The sequence below is a fragment of the Echinops telfairi genome, unplaced genomic scaffold (assembly GCF_000313985.2).
Source record: "Echinops telfairi isolate 266 unplaced genomic scaffold, ASM31398v2 ScPeMD7_22;HRSCAF=79, whole genome shotgun sequence".
NCBI lineage: Eukaryota > Metazoa > Chordata > Mammalia > Afrosoricida > Tenrecidae > Echinops > Echinops telfairi.
Window position 1 is genome coordinate 11665008 of NW_022103919.1, and position 20452 is coordinate 11685459.

Below are 20452 nucleotides of genomic sequence, written 5' to 3' on the forward strand. Positions count from 1 at the left end.
TCATAGATCTATTTCCCCATCCTCATATAATATATTTGTATATGTACATGTCTTTATCTAGAGCTCTATAAATACCCTTTGCCTCCCAGTATCCAAATTCTTACAAATCAAAAAATAATTTTTTAAAAAGTGAAGGGTTACATAGAGAAGCTAGTGTCCATTTAAATAATCCCTCCCTTGTGCTGGCTTTGGAAGAAAAGCCTGCCTAGTGTAAGCTCCTACTAGCCCCAGAGACTCAGAAGGAGAGAGGCAATGTTTATCCTCTCTACATCCTGAAAAGAATTTCTCTCTCTTCCAGAAAGTGGAAGTCGGTCAGGGCAGGGGACACAACAACATCCTATGAGAGATACGAGAATTCACTCACTTCCAGAAATGGGAGACGGACAGCAGTATTTCCCATAAAGGAAATGTTGACTCAAAGGCACTGGGTAATAATTATGCTTTGCTTAATGGAATCTGGCTTCGAGACCCAGTACCACCAACCGCGCTATGCAAGACCCAACTCCTGTTTGCCAATGCTTTCCATGCAGCAGAACTTTTGCCAGCAGCAGCCACAGTATGGAAGAAAGAGCTAGTCTTGGCATCAGAAACGTGGACTTGATCCCAGCTTCCGCAATAAAATAAGTTATCATTCCCTCACCCCAAACCCAGCAGATGGCTTGGAGGGAACAAAATCCTTGTTAGATAACAGGAGTTCTGTTTACGTATTCCTTTTGTGTTAAAGCAAAATATTTTCTCTGTTGAATCTACGTGATATACAAATATCCCATCATAAGCCAACCAAGCCATGTCTGCCTCATCGTCTAAATGCCTAAATATTCTTGGAGTGACTTCTACACGCGCTGTCAGAAAATTCACGTTCTTCACATTGGCTGCTTGGGGCAGCCCTTGGGGGTCGATGCGTTTGAGGCTGTTTATTTTATGCTCCTTTGTCAGATGAGGAAATTGAAATGTAGGAAGTGACAATCTCGTGCCCACAGTTAGATGCTAAGGGAAAGAGCAGGGACACGACCCGCAGGCCCGTGTTAGGAAAGACTTTGCTAGACTGCTGCCTGGGAAAGGCAGCGGTAGAGTTTACTAGATAAGCATACGTGCATCTCTTGGTGACCCATTCCACACTCTTTCTGTGGGACTTGGGTGAAGTGTTGTGACCAAGCACTTTCAGCGGTTCAAAGCTCACCTCCGGAACCAGAGAATCTGTTTCTCCAGCCAGTTCAAGCCAAACTAAATCCACTGGCATCAAGTAGATTCTGACTTCCATCAACATGGAAAGCCAGAGGAAAACTGCTCTGTTGGATTTCTGAGGCTGTAAAACTCGACAAGAGCAAATAGTCTCATCTTCGTCCTCGGGGCAGCTGGTGGGCTCGAACCACCAACCTGACATTAGCAGCCCAACACCTATCCCAGCACGGCCCCCCGGCTCCTTGTCAGTAAGAAACTCCACAATAAGCATCCTCAACAAAAAGGTAAAAAGAGGAGCCCTCACTACCCAGTGCTAGAAGCTCATATTTTCCCTGTAAGCTAGGTTATCATAATATAAACTAAAGAAGAGAAAAGAAATTGTTTCATTTGAATCACCGTTGTAATTGGGTAATAAACGCAGCTCTGGCCTGAGTCCATTCGAAGGTTGCAAAAGCAAATTAGCATAGAGTTTGATACCTGTGAACTGGGCTTATGGGAGAAAAAATTTTGGACAGTTTTGTTGACATTTAATTCACATACTACACAATTCAATGCTTTGAAGAAGAAAATCGAAAGACTTAAGAACATAACAATATGCGATTTAGGGAGAGAAAGGAAGTTTTTGTTTTTTGTTTTTAATGAGGTGGGAGGGGGATATAAAAAAACACAAACTTGACTATCATGCACCAAAATCATGATTACTGAATGTCAGAGTTAAGATGTTTTACGTTCTTCTTTATACTTCTCTGTATTTTTCAATTTGTCTATATTAGCAGAATCATGGGGTGGGGTGGGGAATGAGAAGTTTGCTTTAGACAGCATCTGTCTGCAGTTACAGTTACTGATGCAGAGATCCAAAGTACAACATCATGTTCATTGACAAAGCGTATGACTCAAAGCTCACCCTGGCACACCCAGATAGGTGCAGTTGGCACAAGGGAAACAAATAGCACTTCCGTTGGTGAACTCTCAGACTCAAGAATTGGTGGGGCGGGGTGGGGAGTGCTCAAACTGGAACCCATCAGTTTCAAGTCCAGAAAGAATAATTGTGTCCATAAGCTAAAGTGCAATAAGAAAATTCCAGATTTCACCCTCACCTCATTGAGAAATCCAATTACACAGACAACCATGTGACTAGGGCACGGCTTCAGAAGACTTACCATTGCCCTACAGGAGGACCCATCGTGCTTGCCTACCTTCAATCCATTCACTGTAAGCAGTCACAGCAAACTTCTGGCCATCCAAGGTATAAAATTCTCCTTGGGCAAGAGCCTTCCCTCCACTACTATGATTTTCATAGTTCCTCACAGATTCATTGCAAGACGCACTGCCACCATCAATGACGCCAACTAGCGCCCACGCCTGCCTAAAAGGAAAAAGATCATGTGCACTTAATTATGTGTCATGATACAGAGCCAAACCACGGACACGGATGTCATGGTAGGTGCCGCTGCAGTTTCCAAACTCATTGTTGTCCGTGGCTACCACCTTTTTCAAGCTTCCCCACCTCTGAGCAACCAGCATCGCACAAGGAAATGCACCCCCAAATACTTGCCAGTCGAGCTTGGTAGCACCAGTGACTTCACCTTCGATTACTCAGCGCTTCCTCCATGCACGCCCATCTTATTCACACATAATTCTGGCCCCAGATCAAGTTCGTTGTCTTACTTTTAAGTGATGATCACCTGCGTGCTTTTGAGTTTAACTGCACAATAAAATCACCCAGGGAGCGTACAACCAGTATCAGTCGTAGGGCACCTGGTACCTTAAAGGCGAGGTAAACACCGGCTTACTTGTGTTCACTTAGCTACTCCTACTTAGTAATTCGCCGGTGAGAAACCTGAGCCTGTTTACTACTGTTTCGTAAACAAGTACAAGGAAGCTTATGTTTACCTGGCTGACTGGTTAGTTACTCTGTCTCTGATTCTGGAGGCAGGGGCTGCGGGATTTGCAGAGAGGTAGCCACACGCAGAAGCAGAATTGGCGATTTGTTGACAACATGTGAAATTGTTCGCCTCAGCTTAGTCAAGTAAGATTTGTTAGAGAATGCCACCTGGCTAAGAACCGGGAGCTCATAATTGTTACGTGTGAGGCCCAGCATTGGTATGTGTTCTAATCTACCCACGTGATACAAATGTGCTCTCAAAACACAGGGAGTTCCTGAGTTAAAAGCAGTGATTTAAAATGGGCATCGGTATCACCTGGAGGATTCAAGCGATTGCTGGTCCCACCCTTGAGGTTCTGAGGTGGGGCTTGACAATTGTCATTTCTCAGTAGGACCCAGGTAATGCTGATGTGTCTGGGTGGGGGCCACCCCTTTGAGAAGCCCTGAATTCAATTAAACATTAGAGCAGTAGTTTTCAACCTTCACTGGTCTTTAGTAGTATTGGGGACCAACCTCCCTCTGACCCCCAGATCCTAATGGTCTAAAGTGAGGCCGTGGAACTGAATTTTTTAAGTCTCCCAGGTTGCCACCAAGCCAAAGACAAACAATATATACCAGGTTTCGTAAATGCTCTTAAACCGAAGCTATAAAATCATTACCTCAAAGATTTTACTTTCACATGCTAGATGTTTACTTACTGAGAGCAATGTGGTTGAAACATCCTTTTATTAATGTGACGCTACACATTCCAGAGACTTGTTCTAGTTTGTGGTCAAGTCAATCAATGAGAAAGGGTAATGATAAAAAGCCACATAATTTGCCTTAAATGTCCTGGTTTAAAATATGAGAAGAAAAAGATCAACTTTCTAGTCTAGGGAAAACTGCAAGTGTAATCTTGCCAGACAGATGAATGGATGTGCGTAGATAAAAGTCAACCGAAGCATGCCTACACTCATCAATTCCACACCCTCTCCCTGTGTGGATTCACTACCCTTTAGCATTTATAGCCCTTTACATAACAGGGGTGGGGGAGCAAATGGAACATGTCTCAATTTATTAACTTCTATTTGAGAGGGAAGGAGCGGCTGAATATGAGAGGCGGCTTTCATTTACCAGAGCTGCCTCAGCGATTATAAGACAATGTTCTACTCTGTTGACATGCCCTCCAAACACTCCTACTTCCCCTCCTCCACTTGCGAGAAACGGGAATGCACTAGAACATGATCTTCAAAGGCTGCACATTACACTGGAGGTAATGCCGATGCAATCGGAACATCAGCAAAGGATCGTGACCCTTTTTAGTTCCTCCCTCAAATCTGCGACAATGTTTTCAAAGGAATTTTTTAAACCAGTAGGAGGAGAAACCAAAGAAGACATTCCAATACAATATTCACAGCTCGTGATTCAAAAGAAAACAATAAAAACTAGAAACATTAAATGCACAGACACAAAACTTAATCCTTGACATGACTGGGTAAGGAAATAAAGTTAGGTCTCTTTAAATTAAAAATGATGATGCTTCTCTTTCTAGTATGGGAAGAGTAGCTAAAGTATAGAAATAGATGAATACTTTTGCACCAAGAAATGGGTTAAAAAAAGAGAGGAGTATTTTTTTACAATAGGTCCAAGATGACAAGACAACTCAAATTATAGCAGTAAATTAAGTGTACTGTAATCATGCAATAGAAAACACACAGCACTGAAAATGAGGACGCACCGCAGGCAGCTACATGACGGATACGACATAAGATAGCATTAAGCAGAGAAGCCAGATATAAAATATTATATATTCTGTGACTCTATTTCTATCAAGTTCAAAAGCAGGCACATCTACGCTACAGTGTCTTTCCTTCCATTCTGGGGAGTGGTGTCCTTCGTAAGGAAGGAAGCGATCAGTGCATAGGAAGAGACAGAGAGGGGCTTCTGGGTCGATGTAAGTTCTATTTTCTCGAGTTCGGCGGTGGCTACACAAAGGTCACATCGTGACATCTCATGGAGCGATAAATTCATGTTTCTGTCTCTTGATGCATGTCCTACTTCCTAATAATGAAAAATGTTTTTAAAATGTTCCACACATCTGACGTTTAGTACGTCATCCCCTCTGTCTGGGGAGCTTTCCTTCTCTGTCTACGTCCCACATTCCCTAACTTCCTTCAGGCCTCCCACCTTTGGGAAACGCTCAATTCAGGGGCTCCTTCAATTTACATTCCCGACTACAGCCTGTAGCTGAAGCAAGTACCACCTTTGGAAAACTCCAATGATTCGCTCGGCCAAAGTTAGGGGCTCCTTCTAGCTACATTCCCACCATAGCCTATAGCAGTGGCAAGCATGATCCTCATCTACTACATCGAAAGGTCTATTTATCCTCTAGACTCAAGTCATTTAGGGCTCAAAGATGGTTGTCTTTAGGTTGTCACTTGGGGCTCAAAGATCTCACTACAACATCTAGAGCAGGGGTCCTCAAACTTTTTAAACAGGGGGCCAGTTCACTGTCCTTCAGACCATTGGAGGGCCAGACTATAGTTTTAAAAAAACTATGAATAAATACAAATTCCTATGCACACTGCACATATCTTATTTTGAAGTAAAAAAACACAAATGGGGCAAAAACACCCGGCGGGCTGGATAAATGTCCTCAGTGGGCCGCATGTGGCCCACGGGCTGTAGTTTGAGGACCCCTGATCTAGAGTCACTCGGACTTAAAACTCCCCAACTCATTGCCATCAAGTTCATTCGGACCCACAGTGACCCTACAGAACAGCATAGAACGAACTGCCTCCGTGGGTGTCAGAGGCTACAAATCCTTATGGGAAGAGAAAACCTCATCTTTCTCCCATGGAGCGGTTGGTGGTATCGAACTGCGGACCTTGTGGTTAGTAGCCCACTGTGTAACCCACTGGGGTCACCAGGTGTCCTGCATCAGCACTTAGCATTTCCTCAATATCCCTGGGTATTGACATTTAAAATCAAGATGGGATCTCTTTCTTCACTATATCTGTCTCTCCAACTTTCTTTAGGACTTCGGTAGATAATGTTCAATTCCAACAATCTACCCATTAAAGAAAAAAAGTTTGTGTTTAATTACTTGTTGAGCCAACTACTTCCACAAACTCAAGACTGACTGCAAGCAAAACTCCGGTGGACTAGAATGTAGCTCAAGAACCATGACCCTTCTTCTCTGAATTGAGTTCTACTCTCTGGATGGATTTCCTAGATTTCTCTTTCCTCGCATAGCCTGGGACTCTAGAGATTTGCATCAATAATCTATTCTGGGGTCTTCTGCTCAACAAGCAGATTTTAATTAGTGTGCAAAGGCTTCAGAAGAAAGAAAAACCGCTTATTCCACCCCCTAACTTTCTACCCTCACCCCTGCTACATTTTAAGACAGGTTTCCAATCTTAGAACAGAATTGTGCCCCAACATTTCAACCCGTGACGGGCCTCAGCTACTCCGAGTTTCGCATTTCCTTCAGAAGAGGAACTATCTTCAGAAGCAAACTGTTCTTCAGCTGCATGACTGCTTTTCAATACCACATGTGTTTTTAACCTCACCAGCCTGACAGTACAGTGTGCAAAGGAAGTCATACACCAAAGCCCAGGGCTGTTGCATCCCATACCCTGGCCCACGATCCGGTTTCAAAGCAAGAGGCAACCTATCCTTCATGTAGCTGTAGCCAGACCGACACCTGTGTGGTGTGGTGCTGTGCTGTGCCGTCTTTGTGCCCTCACCGCTCTCTCTCCTCCAGCCAGGGGCTCCATACACGGTTGACAAGGGAAAGGGAAACGTATGCCTACCTGTAGCTCAGCCCTTGGATCAGCTTACTCCCCAGCCTGTCCTGGATCATCTGGATAGTTCCTTGCAAGAGGTTTTTAGCTGCTGAATCTCCAACCGCTATAGCAACAATCCGCCCTGGCTCCTGGACTCGCAAAAATTCCTGAAGGCGCTTGCTCTCATTTTGGTATTCATGAGTATCAAACCTTTCGATGTCCAAAATGTTGGCCGTGTCTTGGTCAATGACCCTCACGTTGAGGCCCCGCGAAAAGTCCTTCTTGAAGGCATAGGACTCAAACGTCAAGCCTGAGAAATGCAGAGTCCTTGCTAAGAAGGTCCAGGATGTCTTCTGGGCCCCGTGCACCTCCAGTGTCCCTCCAGCCTCCACACCAATAAATTTTCTGCCAAATGTTGGCACACTTTCCCCTTCCTCTGACTTGCCGTACAAGGTAATCGTTGCTTTGGATTTGTAGCGGCATTTCTCTGCTCCAATATGAAGCGCCCCACCATCCTTCATCAGGATGTAACGAGTCCTCAAAGTAATATTTCTGGATCCATCTTTATCATCCCCAAATACGAGCAGTCCTGCAGGGAACAACACTATTGTGTGAGCCGCCTTTTAAAACACTTTGTAAATAAAAGTGGATGTCACCTTCAGCCGGGGGTGGGGTGGAAATGGTCTTTTTACTAAGCATCTACTGAGATAATCAAACTGCTTTCCAACAAGGGAGGAAATAGAGTAAGAGAAGGAAAAAATTAAAAAGAAGATGTCACATCTCATCTGAATACATTAAAAGAAGTAGTCGTGTAAATGAATGTCAATCTACTTGAAATACAAGGTTTTGAAGTCATCTTACTTTTCACTGTAGATAATCGCAAACTTTATAAGAATATTAAGAAATCAAAGTTTTTCTGTTAATTAAATAGTAAGCCATCTATTTCCCCAGACTCAGGACGACCTAAAGAAATCATAGCTAAAAGGAATGTGACACAAGCCCTGTCAGTGGATTCTTTATTCATGGGAAATAAGTGTCCTCTTCATTTTGGAAGTGAGTTAATTCTAGAAAAATATCTCATAGCATCCCAATCTGAAGCTCATTTTCTTATGTTAGCTCGTGTTAAGATTCTCATCATTCTCCATCAGGTGTAAACATGATCTGGATACGAGATAGCACTTGTACTCCTCTATGCAAAGGTCGAGCAGTAATTTCTAAAGTCCATCTAATCTACGCTCTTGAATCTCTAAGGTTCTAACCTCAGGCTTCTCACATCTCACATCTAAGCAACCTAGACGTTTCTTAGTTACACAACTGTTTTCTTCGCAAAAATACATCCAACGTCTCCCACGTTAAGGAATAACCTTTTGGTCTCTCGGGCTAGGAACCAGTACGCACCTCCATCCTGAATGACAATTGATCGCACGGTGGCATCGGAGGTCAGGCGGAACATATCTCCCCGCTTGATGACAACTTGCTTGGCAGCATCTTGTCCTGGATCCCAGTTCCTGAGTTGGGGATTTTGATCTGGGCAATTCTCTGTGACGCAATGCAACAGCAACATCCCATCAGATCCAGAAACATGCCAGACAACCGTTTGCTAAATGCAAAATATTACTATCCCTTAAAATCTAGAGATCTTTAAGGAACTCCAAGCCTGCCATCACTCAGGAGCTTGAGATCTGCAAGGACCATGCTAGCACACTTTTATTTCTTGCCATTCAAATGGAAATCAGAGGCAGCTCCACCTAGTAAAGCAGCAGCCAATAGTTTACATCCTCAACACATTAAAGAAAAGGTTCACTACAAAACCCATCTACTTGGATCAAATTTCACAAAATAAAACCAGAGTTCCTGTGAGCCCTCTAGGCTTTAGAAAAACCAGCGAGAAACAGTAAGATTACCAAGTGCCCTTGGAGTCACCCTGGAAAGCTGTGTTAGGGGAAAAGAAAGAAAAACTCATTACAACCTGGCAAATTTTAAAAATGTAAATTACTTAACGGTACACGTATTCCAAACCCAAGACCACACCTGTTGAGTCCATTCCAAGTCATAGCGAGCCAAGATAGGGTTTCGGAGGCTGCAAATCCTTAGGGACACAAACACCCTCATCTTTCTCCCAGAGAGCAGCTGGTGGCTTTGAACTGCCAGCCTTCGGGTAGCAGCTTAACACTTACCCCCCAGCATCACCTGAGCTCCCTGTGTACATTAGGTCCTCATATAAAAACCATACATGCACATACATGCCCATGTTTAACGCTGGAAGAAAGATGTGGCGTTTTCTTTTTAGCCCAATTTTAAATTGTTTTTAAGCAAAACAATAATAATCTGGGAATTCATGTGACAGGGACTACTTGGTCCTTTCAGGAAGATCGTCCTGATACTTTGGTACCCACATAATCTAGGCAAGAGAGCAGAAAAGGCCATCCTGGCAAGCACAACAAAGAAAGAAAACTGCTAGGACAGATGGCTAACTGGACTTAGTGCCAAGAAACCTAGCAAAGTCCAAGTTCACTCCAGTGACCACCCATGGGACAATATGCAAAAATACACACACGTAAAAATTGACCATTTTAGTATTGAAGGAAGGACTACCATCATTCAAAGAAACATGAGAACGATCGGGGATATTTTAAAAGTTTAAAATTGGATATCAAGATATTTGTTTGCTTTTAAGAACAAAATTGGTTCCACTTGAGAAAGTCTTCCTTTGGAGTACCACAAAAAGTCCCATTCTTGTCCTCACTTCAGTAGAATCCAGAGTGAGGCACTTAACCTGCCGAGCAGTGGAGCCTTTTGTATTTCAAGGCAATATGTTTTCCTTGCAACCCATTGTACGTTATGCATTTAAAAAAAAATCCTTCTGGTTGGAACCCGGGCATGACCAGATGGCCACAGAAAAAGCTGCCACTCCAGGGAGCCCCACGATCAACCCGTCCTGTCATCAGTCCCGGGAAGAATGGAGCGGAGCAGGTGCACCAGCCCCTTGCCATAGAGAAGCATGAGGCAGCAGACGAGAGCGTGCAGTGTGCCACCTCTCCCTTTGAAGGGAAGAGGCTGATAAGGACCGCTGTCTTCCGACACGTACACTTTCCCCACACGACTGTGGCTTCTCGTTTTCAGAAATGGGGAAACTACAGATTAGAGAAGCCAAACTCAAGACGGCTCAGCAAGCTGAATAAGGAAGTTCCCGCTGTGGACTGAGGCTCTTCCCTTGTGGTGTTCCGTTTAGAGAATCCAAATTTGCCTCTGGAAGACAGGTGAACATGAAAAGTTACCCCACCAGCACCGCGCTTTAGATGATGCATAAGCCCATGGGTTTTGCCACCACTCGTTTTTTTATCTGCCATCGTTTGGAAGGAGGAGCGGGGAATCATCTCTTCAGTGTTGATGAAAGAGTCTTTTTTGAGGAGGAACTGATCCACTTTGCACCAAGTGTTGTACATTTTAAGAATGACAGGATGACATGCAGGGAGACGGCCATCAACTATTAATGGTCAGCAGGGGCTGAGAGGCTAGGGGGTTACTGAGCAGGGCTACCAGTGGAGTTGCTGTTCGAGGGTAAGAGAAAACATGCAGAAATGAATAGTGGGCTAAATAACATGGGGGAAAGTCATAAAGGTCCCCAAACTTTGAATTTTAAAATGGCTAAAATGCAAAATGTTTAGTTGTCTAGACTGACAAGCTAACATTCAAAGTAGCTTAGGATAAAGAGCCCAGGAGGCAGGAATAATTGAGGTGCTTCGTGAAAGAGGTGATCTGTCACCTCCTGGCCCCATAAAAACAAACCAACGAATTCACTCCTTCACTGCCATCAAGTCCACTCTGGCTCACGGTGGCCCCAGAAGATGGGGTAGAACTGCCCCTGTGGGTTTCTGACGCTGGAGCGCTTCACAAGAGGAGAAAACCTCATCTTTTTCCCTTGAAGTGGCTGGTAGTTTTGAACTTCTGACCTTGCAGTTGGCACATGCCATCAGGGCTCCTTGGTCCCTTAAAGGGGGATAATATTTAAATATAGACAAGGAGAGGAAAGGAGATAAGTGTCAAAGTATCAGGTATAAGGCATCATCAGAACAAAAAATCTTACCATAGTGAATGATGGGGGGAGTGCGGAGTGGAGACCCAAAGCCCATTAGCAGGCCACTGGAGATCCCCTTGCAGAGGGGTCTTGGGGAGGAGACTAGCCAGTCAGGGTGCGATGTAGCAACGATGAAAAATACAACTTTCCTCTAGTTCCTAAATGCTGCCTCCCCACCTCCACTATCATGATCCGAAATCTACCTTGAAAGTCTGGCTAGACCAGAGGAGGTACACTGGTACAGATAGGAACTGGAAACACAGGGAATCCAGGGCGGATGAGCCCTTCAGGACCAGTGGTGTGAGTGGCCATACTGGGAGGGTAGAGGGAGGGTGGGTTGGAAAGAGGGAACCGATTATAAGGAACTACATGTGACCTCCTCCCTGGGGGACGGACAACAGAAAAGTGGGTGAAGGGAGACGTTGGACAGGGCAAGATATGACAAAATAACAATTTATAAATTATCAAGGGCCCATGAGGGAGGGGGGAACAGGAAGGGAGGGGGAAAATGAGGATCTAATGCCGGGGGCTTAAGTGGAGAGGAAATGTTTTGAGAATGATGAGGGCAATGAATGTACAAATGCACTTTACACAATTGATGTGTGTTTGGATTGTGATAAGAGTTGTATGAGCCCCTAATAAAATGATTTTAAAAAAAAGAAAGAAAGACAGAAAACTGGTTAAACGAGTCCTCTGAGTTTTTGAGTCAGACTAGCAAGGGTAGCTAAATTAAAGCAAAGGTGAGAAGACAGAGTGAAATCTGTATGGGATCCAGATGGAGCGATCTTCTTCATCAGGATGGGAGGGACATGTGCTGGGAGGAGATGAGGCAACGTTGAGAGGCGGATGCAGTGCAAAGGTATAACACATAGGGAAAAATGACTCCTCGTTCGGAACGGAAGCAATTCGATATGATCATCTTCCTTTGTCTAATGATGCCAACGGCACTTAGGCTTTCTCCTTAAGGTGATAGCATCCTCCAGTCAACATTAATCTTGCTATGTAAGCCTTGGCCAATTATGTTCATGGTATTAATGTTTCTCAAAATAAAGTAATTCTTGCTGATCATTAAAATTCTGATGAATCGATTGTCATCACTTTTATACTAAGATTAGCCCTTAACCGGTCTTTCCCACCTAAGGCACGCAAAATTCATTTAATTCATTTAAACACAAAATTGTTTAATTCAGTCTAACTGAAGACTAAGATTTCTTGACTTTTTCTTCTCATCTCTTCTCTATCCGTAAAGTAGCTAGTGAACATTCTCCATGGTGTTCTAACGGAAGCAAATAGTCTCCATAGAACAAACGTTGTACCCTAGCGACAGAGAAGGAAATCTAGTCTTTTGAGATACAGAATCTATAACAATAAATAATTCTTGTTACTTATTCATAATGATTTTTCCAGGAGGATGTATTTCTTCAGAACCACCACCCCAAATTCCAGTCTGTCTCCTTCCAGTAAAGGGTACCTAATGCGGAGATGCACAAAGCACTGAAGAAATAACTCAGCCAGCCCCACCTTCCTGGCTACCCACTGATGGAATTTAGAGCAGTGGGTGCTTTATCAAAGTTGTGTAATAGCAGTAACCACAGTGAGGCTGACCCGACATATTTCAACATACCAAACTTTTCCACTGATATTCTGCACTTAAGAGTGCCAAAGTGTGAAAACAAAAAAATGTTGATTTAAGGAACCCCATCAGTAACTCAATGTCTTACACAGAATATAAAAACACCAATAGAAGCCACAGTATTCCGCTCTGATTCCCCCCAGAGCTAGGATCCCTTTAGAGCAGACTACTGGGAAAGAATGAATCAGCAGCATTGAACTTGGTTTTTCTACAGAGGAAGGAAAGGAAGTCAAGAGTCTCAGTAACAGAACACAATGTCCGTAACATGGTCTAGTATCTTGGTCAGTTGTGCGATGACAACTAGACCAATAGGCAACATCATAATACATGGGGAAAGATTGAGGTTGCCAAGGATTTTGTCTTATTTTACTTGGATGCAAAATCAAGGCCCATGGAAGTAGCAGTCAAGAAATCAAACACGCTATTCATATTGGGCAAATCTGTGCTAAAAGATTTATTGACAAGTGTTTAAAACCAAAGCTGTTATCTTGAGAGCTGAGATGCCCTTAACCTAAGTCGTTGTGTATTCAATTGTCTCAGCTACATACTGGAACTGGGCAATGAACTTGAAGACAAAATAAAATAAGGGGGGTGGGGATTGATGTATTTGAATTGTTATGCTAGCAAAATTACTGAATAGACCATGGAATACCAAGAAAAGGTACAAGCCTATCTTGGCAGTAGTACCGTCAGAATGCTCCTTACATGCAAAGAGGGCAACACGTCACTGTCCCATTCTTTGGCATGTTATCAGGAGGGACCAGGCTCAGAATCATGCTGGACAACACAGAGAGAGGGTCAGTGAGGAAGAGAAAAGCCCGCAATGAGACAGGCTAACACAGTGGCTGCAAAAATGAGCTCAGACTTAGCAACCACCGCAAGCTAGTCCAGATCTGGACAATATTGTGTTCTGTTGTAAATAAGACCACTATCCGTCACAACCAGCTCAACGGCATCTACGAACAATAACAGATCTTTGTCAAAAGGGATGCTGCCATTGGCATCTTCCTTATTTGAGGTCAATTCTTCTACACGTGACGCCACTCTAGCTCCCAAGCCCTACATATCTTAAATTAAAAAAAAAAAAACACCCCAAGTGTCCATAAAAATGACATATAATAATAATTATAAAAGATATACATATATGGTAAAATCAAGTGTTGTTTCAATTTAAGGAGCTATCTAGTTTTATAAAAGATCTGTTGTAGACTTTGTTTAAACAAAAACACTGGAACCGATCCAGGTGCTAAGGTCTGCTCTTCCACTTCTAGCACGGAGCCCTCTGATTCAATTTTAGACAGAGGGACAAGATAACTTTTAGGAGGGAACTCTTTGGTGGCATTATATGAAGAAGCCAAATCGGATTGTCATTGTATTAAGATGACAAAAATCAATAAACAACCAGAAACAAATAAATAACCAATTTTGGCAGTTTAAAATCATACCTATCCCAGAGGAGAAAAAGCTGCCACAAGAATTTAGTAAAGAGTCTTACAAGCATCTCTAAAAGCAATGTTCAATATACTTCTTTCTCCCTAATATATTTCTCGAGGACTAGGACAAAGTCACAAACTGAAAGGGCTAGAGATGCTTTCATGTCATCATTTCCAGTGGTTTCTTTGAACAATTGATCTAGACCACGTATCACCCAACTGCACATGCGTGTTAACGAGAACCCACTTAAATAGGCAAGAAGAGCCACACACCAAAAGAGGTGTCTTCTGTGCTCTTTTCCTTCTTCTCTTGTATATTCTGAGTGCACAAGTCTACACGCGCACACACACACACTCACCATCTGGAGCGTATTTGGAGGAAATCCCTAAAATGACTGCAAGAGCAACAAAAAATGAAAAGCTAGTAATAGCAAAGCAAATGAAAGTATTTTTATGTCTCCTCTGCTTCTGGCTGTCTCTCTGGGTTTGCTGCTCTTCAGGGGAGAAAGCGAAGGTTGCCCGAGCTTCTTGTCTCATGGAGGTAAATTTGGCTGAAGCTTGGCTCTTTGGAGGTGGAGGTGGACGCAATGGAACAACCTTCCCTGGAACGTAACCAGATGAGCAGTAGCTGTTCCCATTCTGAGGTTGTTGGAAAGCAGGGGGGCATCCCCTGGAACCAGTGGCATACATCATACACTGTCAATGCAAAAGAGAAGAGAAATTAACATTCACAAAGGGGTGGATTGTAATGACGTGTTAAAAAGTAAAATCCACATATACTAATATACCGCATTTACCAGTTGCTATGTAATCAATCTGACTTTGTTTCAAAATTCATTCAGAGTGTCAGAGTACTAGTGAGATAGTTAAAGTTTATTGTGCCAACCTGGCCAATGCATACATGTGGGGTTAATTGAAGGGAAGATAGATAAATGGCTCAGTGAGCCTCGCCTTTTGAGTTATCGGGTCTCTTGCTTTCTGATGGTCAGACCAGGGTATAGCTGCCTTAACCAGTTCTCTGCTTCAGCTGGCAAGGCTCACTTCCTGCAAGACATCCCCAAGGAGAAGCCCCATGGACCTACCCCAATGGAGCCCTGGGTGCGTGGAGACCCCTGGGTGCGTGGAGACCCCTGCCAGCAGTGAGATGCTTACACGTTCACTGACTCGGCTTTCCTCCTGCAGTTGGCATCATTGTGTTTGTTTTGTGAGATGGAGGAGGACTTTGTGGATTGGTGTCGGACATATGGGTTAAAGTTGGATTTGAGGGCTTGGGCAGCACTGGGTGGGGATGTTTTCTTGATGTGCACTTACCCTTTATATAAAACTCTTTCTTATACACGAGTTTCTGTGGATTTGTTTCATTAAAGTACCCAGACTAACACAACCAGTGTTCCACACGGTTTCAATGACTGTTTTCAAAACATCTATCTCCAGGCCTTTCTTTGTAGCTATCTCTGGGTGAATTTGAACATCCAGCCTCTCAGTTGGCAGCCATTCATGCTAACTGTTTGCACAAACCTTCCCCCAAACAATTAACTAAATTCACTGGCATCGAGTCAAGTCTGACTCATAGCTAACCTGTAGGTCAGAGTAGAAATGCCCTTGTGGGTTTTCAAGATTCTGTTTACAGAAGTAGAAAGCCTCATCTTTATCCTACAGAGAAGCTGGTGGTTTTGAACTGTGGACCTTACCGCTAGCAGCCCAACACATAACGACTAGGCCACCAGGGGTCCTACAAACTTACCCAGGGAGTCCAAAAGGATAGTATATCCCTGATAAAAACTGCTTGAAAATCGTCTTTAATAATTACCTCCTAATGCCTCTTCATCCAAGCTGTAACCTCACATTATAATCCCTAGCTAGTGCCATATGGAAAAACAATTAAATCATCGAGTCTATGACCCCAACATCAGTGCCTGTTAAATCCTCCCAAAGAGACTTCAGGAAGTCCCTAGTTGAGAACCACTGCTCCGTAGTGGCTAGTCGGATATTTAGTGTGTACAAGAAGGCTGCCTTTGCATTATGGTGTAGACACAGAGAAGGGAATACAGTGAACCCTCGCCACTTCGCGCTTCGACTTCTGAGGCTTCACTCTATCGCAGTTTTTGCGTAACAGAGCATGCTCTGTCATTACTGCCACTGATTGGCTCATACTGTACACGCTTCTGTCTGCATCACTACGTATCGGAGCTACGTATCAGATGCATTTTGAGGAGTTAGTTGGCCTCACAATGGAGTGTCTCTCGCATATCGTAAGAACAATCAAAGAAGTTCAGGACACGATTGAAGAATGGGATCCAGAAATGAGTCGTGCATTACGGTTCCGGAATGCACTCGATGGGACAATGGAACCCTACAAAAACCTTTTCACTGAAATGAAGAGACAACGTCGGCAACTGCCAATCACAATGTTTCTTAAACGTGTACCCAGAAACCCACTGCCTACACCCGCTCCTTCAGAGGAAAAATACGGCGATCCACCTGTAGAGTACATCCCTTAAGTCATTTCATAGGCTATTGATTACAGTATTTGTAAGAACTATGTATAATAATACTGTATGTGAAATATGTAATACTGTAAACTAGATGCCATAAATAATATAATAAATAATAAATGATAATTGTAATGTCCAAAATGTTTTACTGTATTTTCCCTTTTTCGTTTAATAAATTGGGTAATACGAGTGTTATGGTGACTAAAGGGTGTTTTTTCATGTCCTCTATGCTCTAACTACGAAAATATTTGATTTACAAATAAGGAATCCTACTTCGCGGAATTTCATTTATCACGGTAGGGTCTAGAACCGATTAACCGCGAGAAACGAGGGTTCACTGTAAACCAGGGACTGCCCAAAGAATAAACACATTTGTCTTGGAAGCCTGGCAGCCAGAATGCTCCTGGGAAGTCAGACTTCAGCTCAAGTGCTTTAGACAAGTCACCAGGAAGGACCAGACCCTGGAGAAGAAAGCGCATCCTGCTTGGCAACACGGAGGGTCAGCAAGAAAAGGGAGGGCCCCGGTGAGGTGGCCCGAGTCACAGCAATGGTGCTCGGGTGACGCAAGTGTAGGCAGCACTTCCTGCTGCTGTGACCCTGGGTCACTCTGAATCGGAACGGGCCCAACAGCACCTAACGACAACCCAGCAACCACTGGAGAAGCCTGGCCAACCAGCAGTTGTGGTTCTGGCTCATTTGGCCTAAAGAGGGTTCTGGGTTTCATCTTTCTGGTGTTGATTTGCGACTTGGGAGAACCCGCATGGTACAGAGTAGAACTTCTCCACCAGGCTTTCTTGATTGAAATCCTTAAGTATGAAGACGGCCAGGTCAGCTTCTTTGGTGGGATGTGTGCAAACCACACCTTTTGGTCTTCCAGCTGAGCACCAACGGTGTGAACCACCCAAGGACCTTGCCTTTCTAGTTTAAAGGCACTGTGCGGTCGCACCAATGCAGGTGGTGTCATCCTGAAAACCTGTACGCCACTCTTTTCAAACGGAAGTTAATCCCACGCGTCATCTAAAGACCACACAGGGGACTAAAATTCTCAAACACACGAACCTTTGTGTTTAGGTGCGTAGCATTTATTTCTTGGTTCAGCAATCCAAGTATTGCTATATAGATCATCACTTACCTAAAGACTCCCGTGGGAAACCTTAAAGTATATTATCTCTTTACATCCTCAAATTTCGTACAGCAAACAGTAGACCTTCCGATATTAAACAAAAAAAGCTAACTCTCTTCTGCTCCTGGCATTCTTCCAAACATCTTACATGTAATTTCTTCATAGCTTAAAATTAACTTAATACTTGGATTGCCAACCACAGCATCAGCAGTTCAAACCCACCAGCCAAGGCTGGAGAGATAGCTGAGGCTGTCCACTTCCATAAAGATTTACAATCTTGGAAACCAAAAGGGGAAATTCTACTCTGTCCTACAGGATCTCAATGAGTTGGAATCAACCTGACAGCAAGGTGGAGGAGTCTGGTTACTTTATACACCGAATCTATCCGCAGGTGTTCTTAACCTCATTTTACATAGGAGGAACACTGAAGTCTAGAAAGGTGAATTAACTTCCTAAACGTTCTCTCTCCCAGTCCAAGAAGAACAACCAAACCCGAACCACGCGTGGTCCAAGAACTAGAATGTAGTCTTTTGTCCTAGGGGAAATTGAACACCAGGTGATAGGTGGGCAGAAAGGTGATTTTATTAGGCACATGCAGCAAAGGGAAAACCATGAGAAATGGGCAGACATGCCATCAGAACGATGTCTGTCATTCTGAAGAATATTATAAACCCAACAGGATGCATAAAAAGGAAACACCAAGAGACGCTTCAACCTTCCATAACCAAACCAGAAACCCAAGTCACGGCCATCACATCGGTGTCGATTCCTATCCACCCAACAGGACTCGGGAGAACTGCTCATGTGAGTTTCCGAGACTGTAACTGTTTACACAGAATGGCCGACTGGTGGTGTCGACCTTGCAGATCACAGCCCCGTTCATAACCACTCAGCCACCGAGGTTACTCAGCCTTCCGTAGATAGGCTAAAGGCCATGGAATCGTGGTGGCTGTCTTTCAAATGATCATGGATACAAGTTTGCAGGAAAAACAGGCAGGAAGGGCCTCATGGTTCTCACAAGGCCACAACAGAGAAGACAAAAGTGTGTGTCTCTCTGTTCTGAAAAGAATGTGCCCAAGCCATGTTCCCTAGTCCTTTGCGTGAGCGCCAGTTACTCTGCCCTTCCTGGGGCTCCACACTCACCCAGATTTATCCTGGTCACTGCCTCTCCCTTTGCCCCAAACGGTCAAAGTCACCTTGGCAGTTCAGTGGTCAGAGTGTGTAAAGAACTCGAGATGGCTGGCTGAACTTCTATTAAGGCTCAAGATGAAGTTAGTGCTCTAAAATGCTTTCAAAAACAGTGGAGGGGCAAGTCACGGTCTTAGTGGCTGGCAGCACTAGGCTGGCATGCCAGCGTCAGAGAAGGAGAGATTTTATATGAAATCCAGAACAGAGAAATCTACTGAATTAACAGTACCCAAGAAGCAGTGGTGAGAAACAGGGCGCTTCCAACTATGAGCACAAGAAAGAGATGTTCTAAATCTGCCTGTGGTGATGACTGCCCATCCTTTTCCATAGGATTGCACTATAGAACTGCTAACACGGTTGAAAACAAAGAAGAGATTTTACTGAAAAAATTATTGCATTTCATGAAATGGAAAAGCCATACCTCTTTAGGAGGACAATGCACCAGTCCCCTCCCTCTTGTGAGAAGAAGTCAGTTTTGACTTGTTAAAAAGCAAACAAGAGATTTCATAGCAGAGAGAGGAATGGTGGGGTGGGGGCTGGGGGGATTACACAGAGCTGGCAAAGTGAACCTTTCCAACAACTCCCAGCAAAACATTCACTCGTCATCTCCAGACACAACTGGACAAAGACTAAATGTCTAAAACCCACCACGCCAACTTCTTGCCGTGGGGGTCCTGTGGCTGCGGATCAGGCCAGTTCTGCGTCCTTCGTGTGGCAACAGCAGGGGAAGAACAGGCTGCATCAACTCTAATCGGAAGCCTCTGAAACAAAAACAGGGTTCGCTTGGCCAACAGGAAGCAAACATTGCTCAGGCAACTTCCCCTGGTGATTCAAGAGTCAGGTGAGCCTGATGGAACCGATGAAACAGACAACGGTCCTCTAGTTAAGTGCTTCTCAACCTGTGGGTCGAGACCCCTTTGGGGGGGTCAAATGACTCTTTCACAGGGGTCGCCAGATTCATAACAGTAGTAAAATTACAGCTATGGTTGGGGGTCACCACAACATAAGGGACTGTATTAAAGGGTCATGGCATTAGGAAGGTTGAGAACCTCTGCTCTAGTTCTTTACTGCTTCCTCCCCACCATCCCCCACTATCATGACCCCAATTCTACCTTACAAATCCGGCTAGACCAGAGCATGTACACTGGTACAGAGAAGAGCTCTTGACACACGGAATCCAGGACAGATAAACCCCTCAGGACCAATAATAAAAGTAGCGATACAAGGAGGGTAAGTAGAGGGTGGGGGGAAAAAAGGGAAACCGATCACAAGGATCTACATATAACCCCCTCCCAGGGGGACGGACAACAGAAAAGTGGATGAATGGAGACATTGGTCAGTGTAAGACATGAAGAAAATAATAAGTTATAAATTATCAAGGGGTCATGAGGAAAAGGGGAGTGGGGAATGAGCTGATATCGAGGGCTCAAGTAGAAAGAAAATGTTTTGAGAACAATGATGGCAATAAGTGTACAAATCTGCTTGCCACAATGGATGGATGGATTGTGATGAGTTGTATGAGCCCCCAATAAAATGATTTTTTTAAAATCAGATAAATAACTCTTCCTCTAGGTTAGAAATTCTGCTGCTGCTTTGTTACGGCAGCAAGGACACCTTTGACAGGGAAAAGGGCTGCCTGGCTCTCTTCAGAAAATTAGAAATGATTTA

General features: G+C 43.9%; 1 protein-coding gene across 1 annotated transcript in view; it reads right to left on the reverse strand.

The window, feature by feature from the left end:
* CEMIP2 (cell migration inducing hyaluronidase 2) overlaps positions 1 to 20452 on the reverse strand; it is an 89209-nt gene that overhangs the window by 55574 nt on the left and 13183 nt on the right. The window contains 5 exon segments of the mRNA XM_004713827.3: positions 2379 to 2548; positions 6862 to 7423; positions 8233 to 8373; positions 14338 to 14674; positions 19433 to 19545. Of these exon segments, the coding sequence (XP_004713884.3) occupies positions 2379 to 2548; positions 6862 to 7423; positions 8233 to 8373; positions 14338 to 14671 (1207 nt within the window). The 5' untranslated portion in view covers positions 14672 to 14674; positions 19433 to 19545.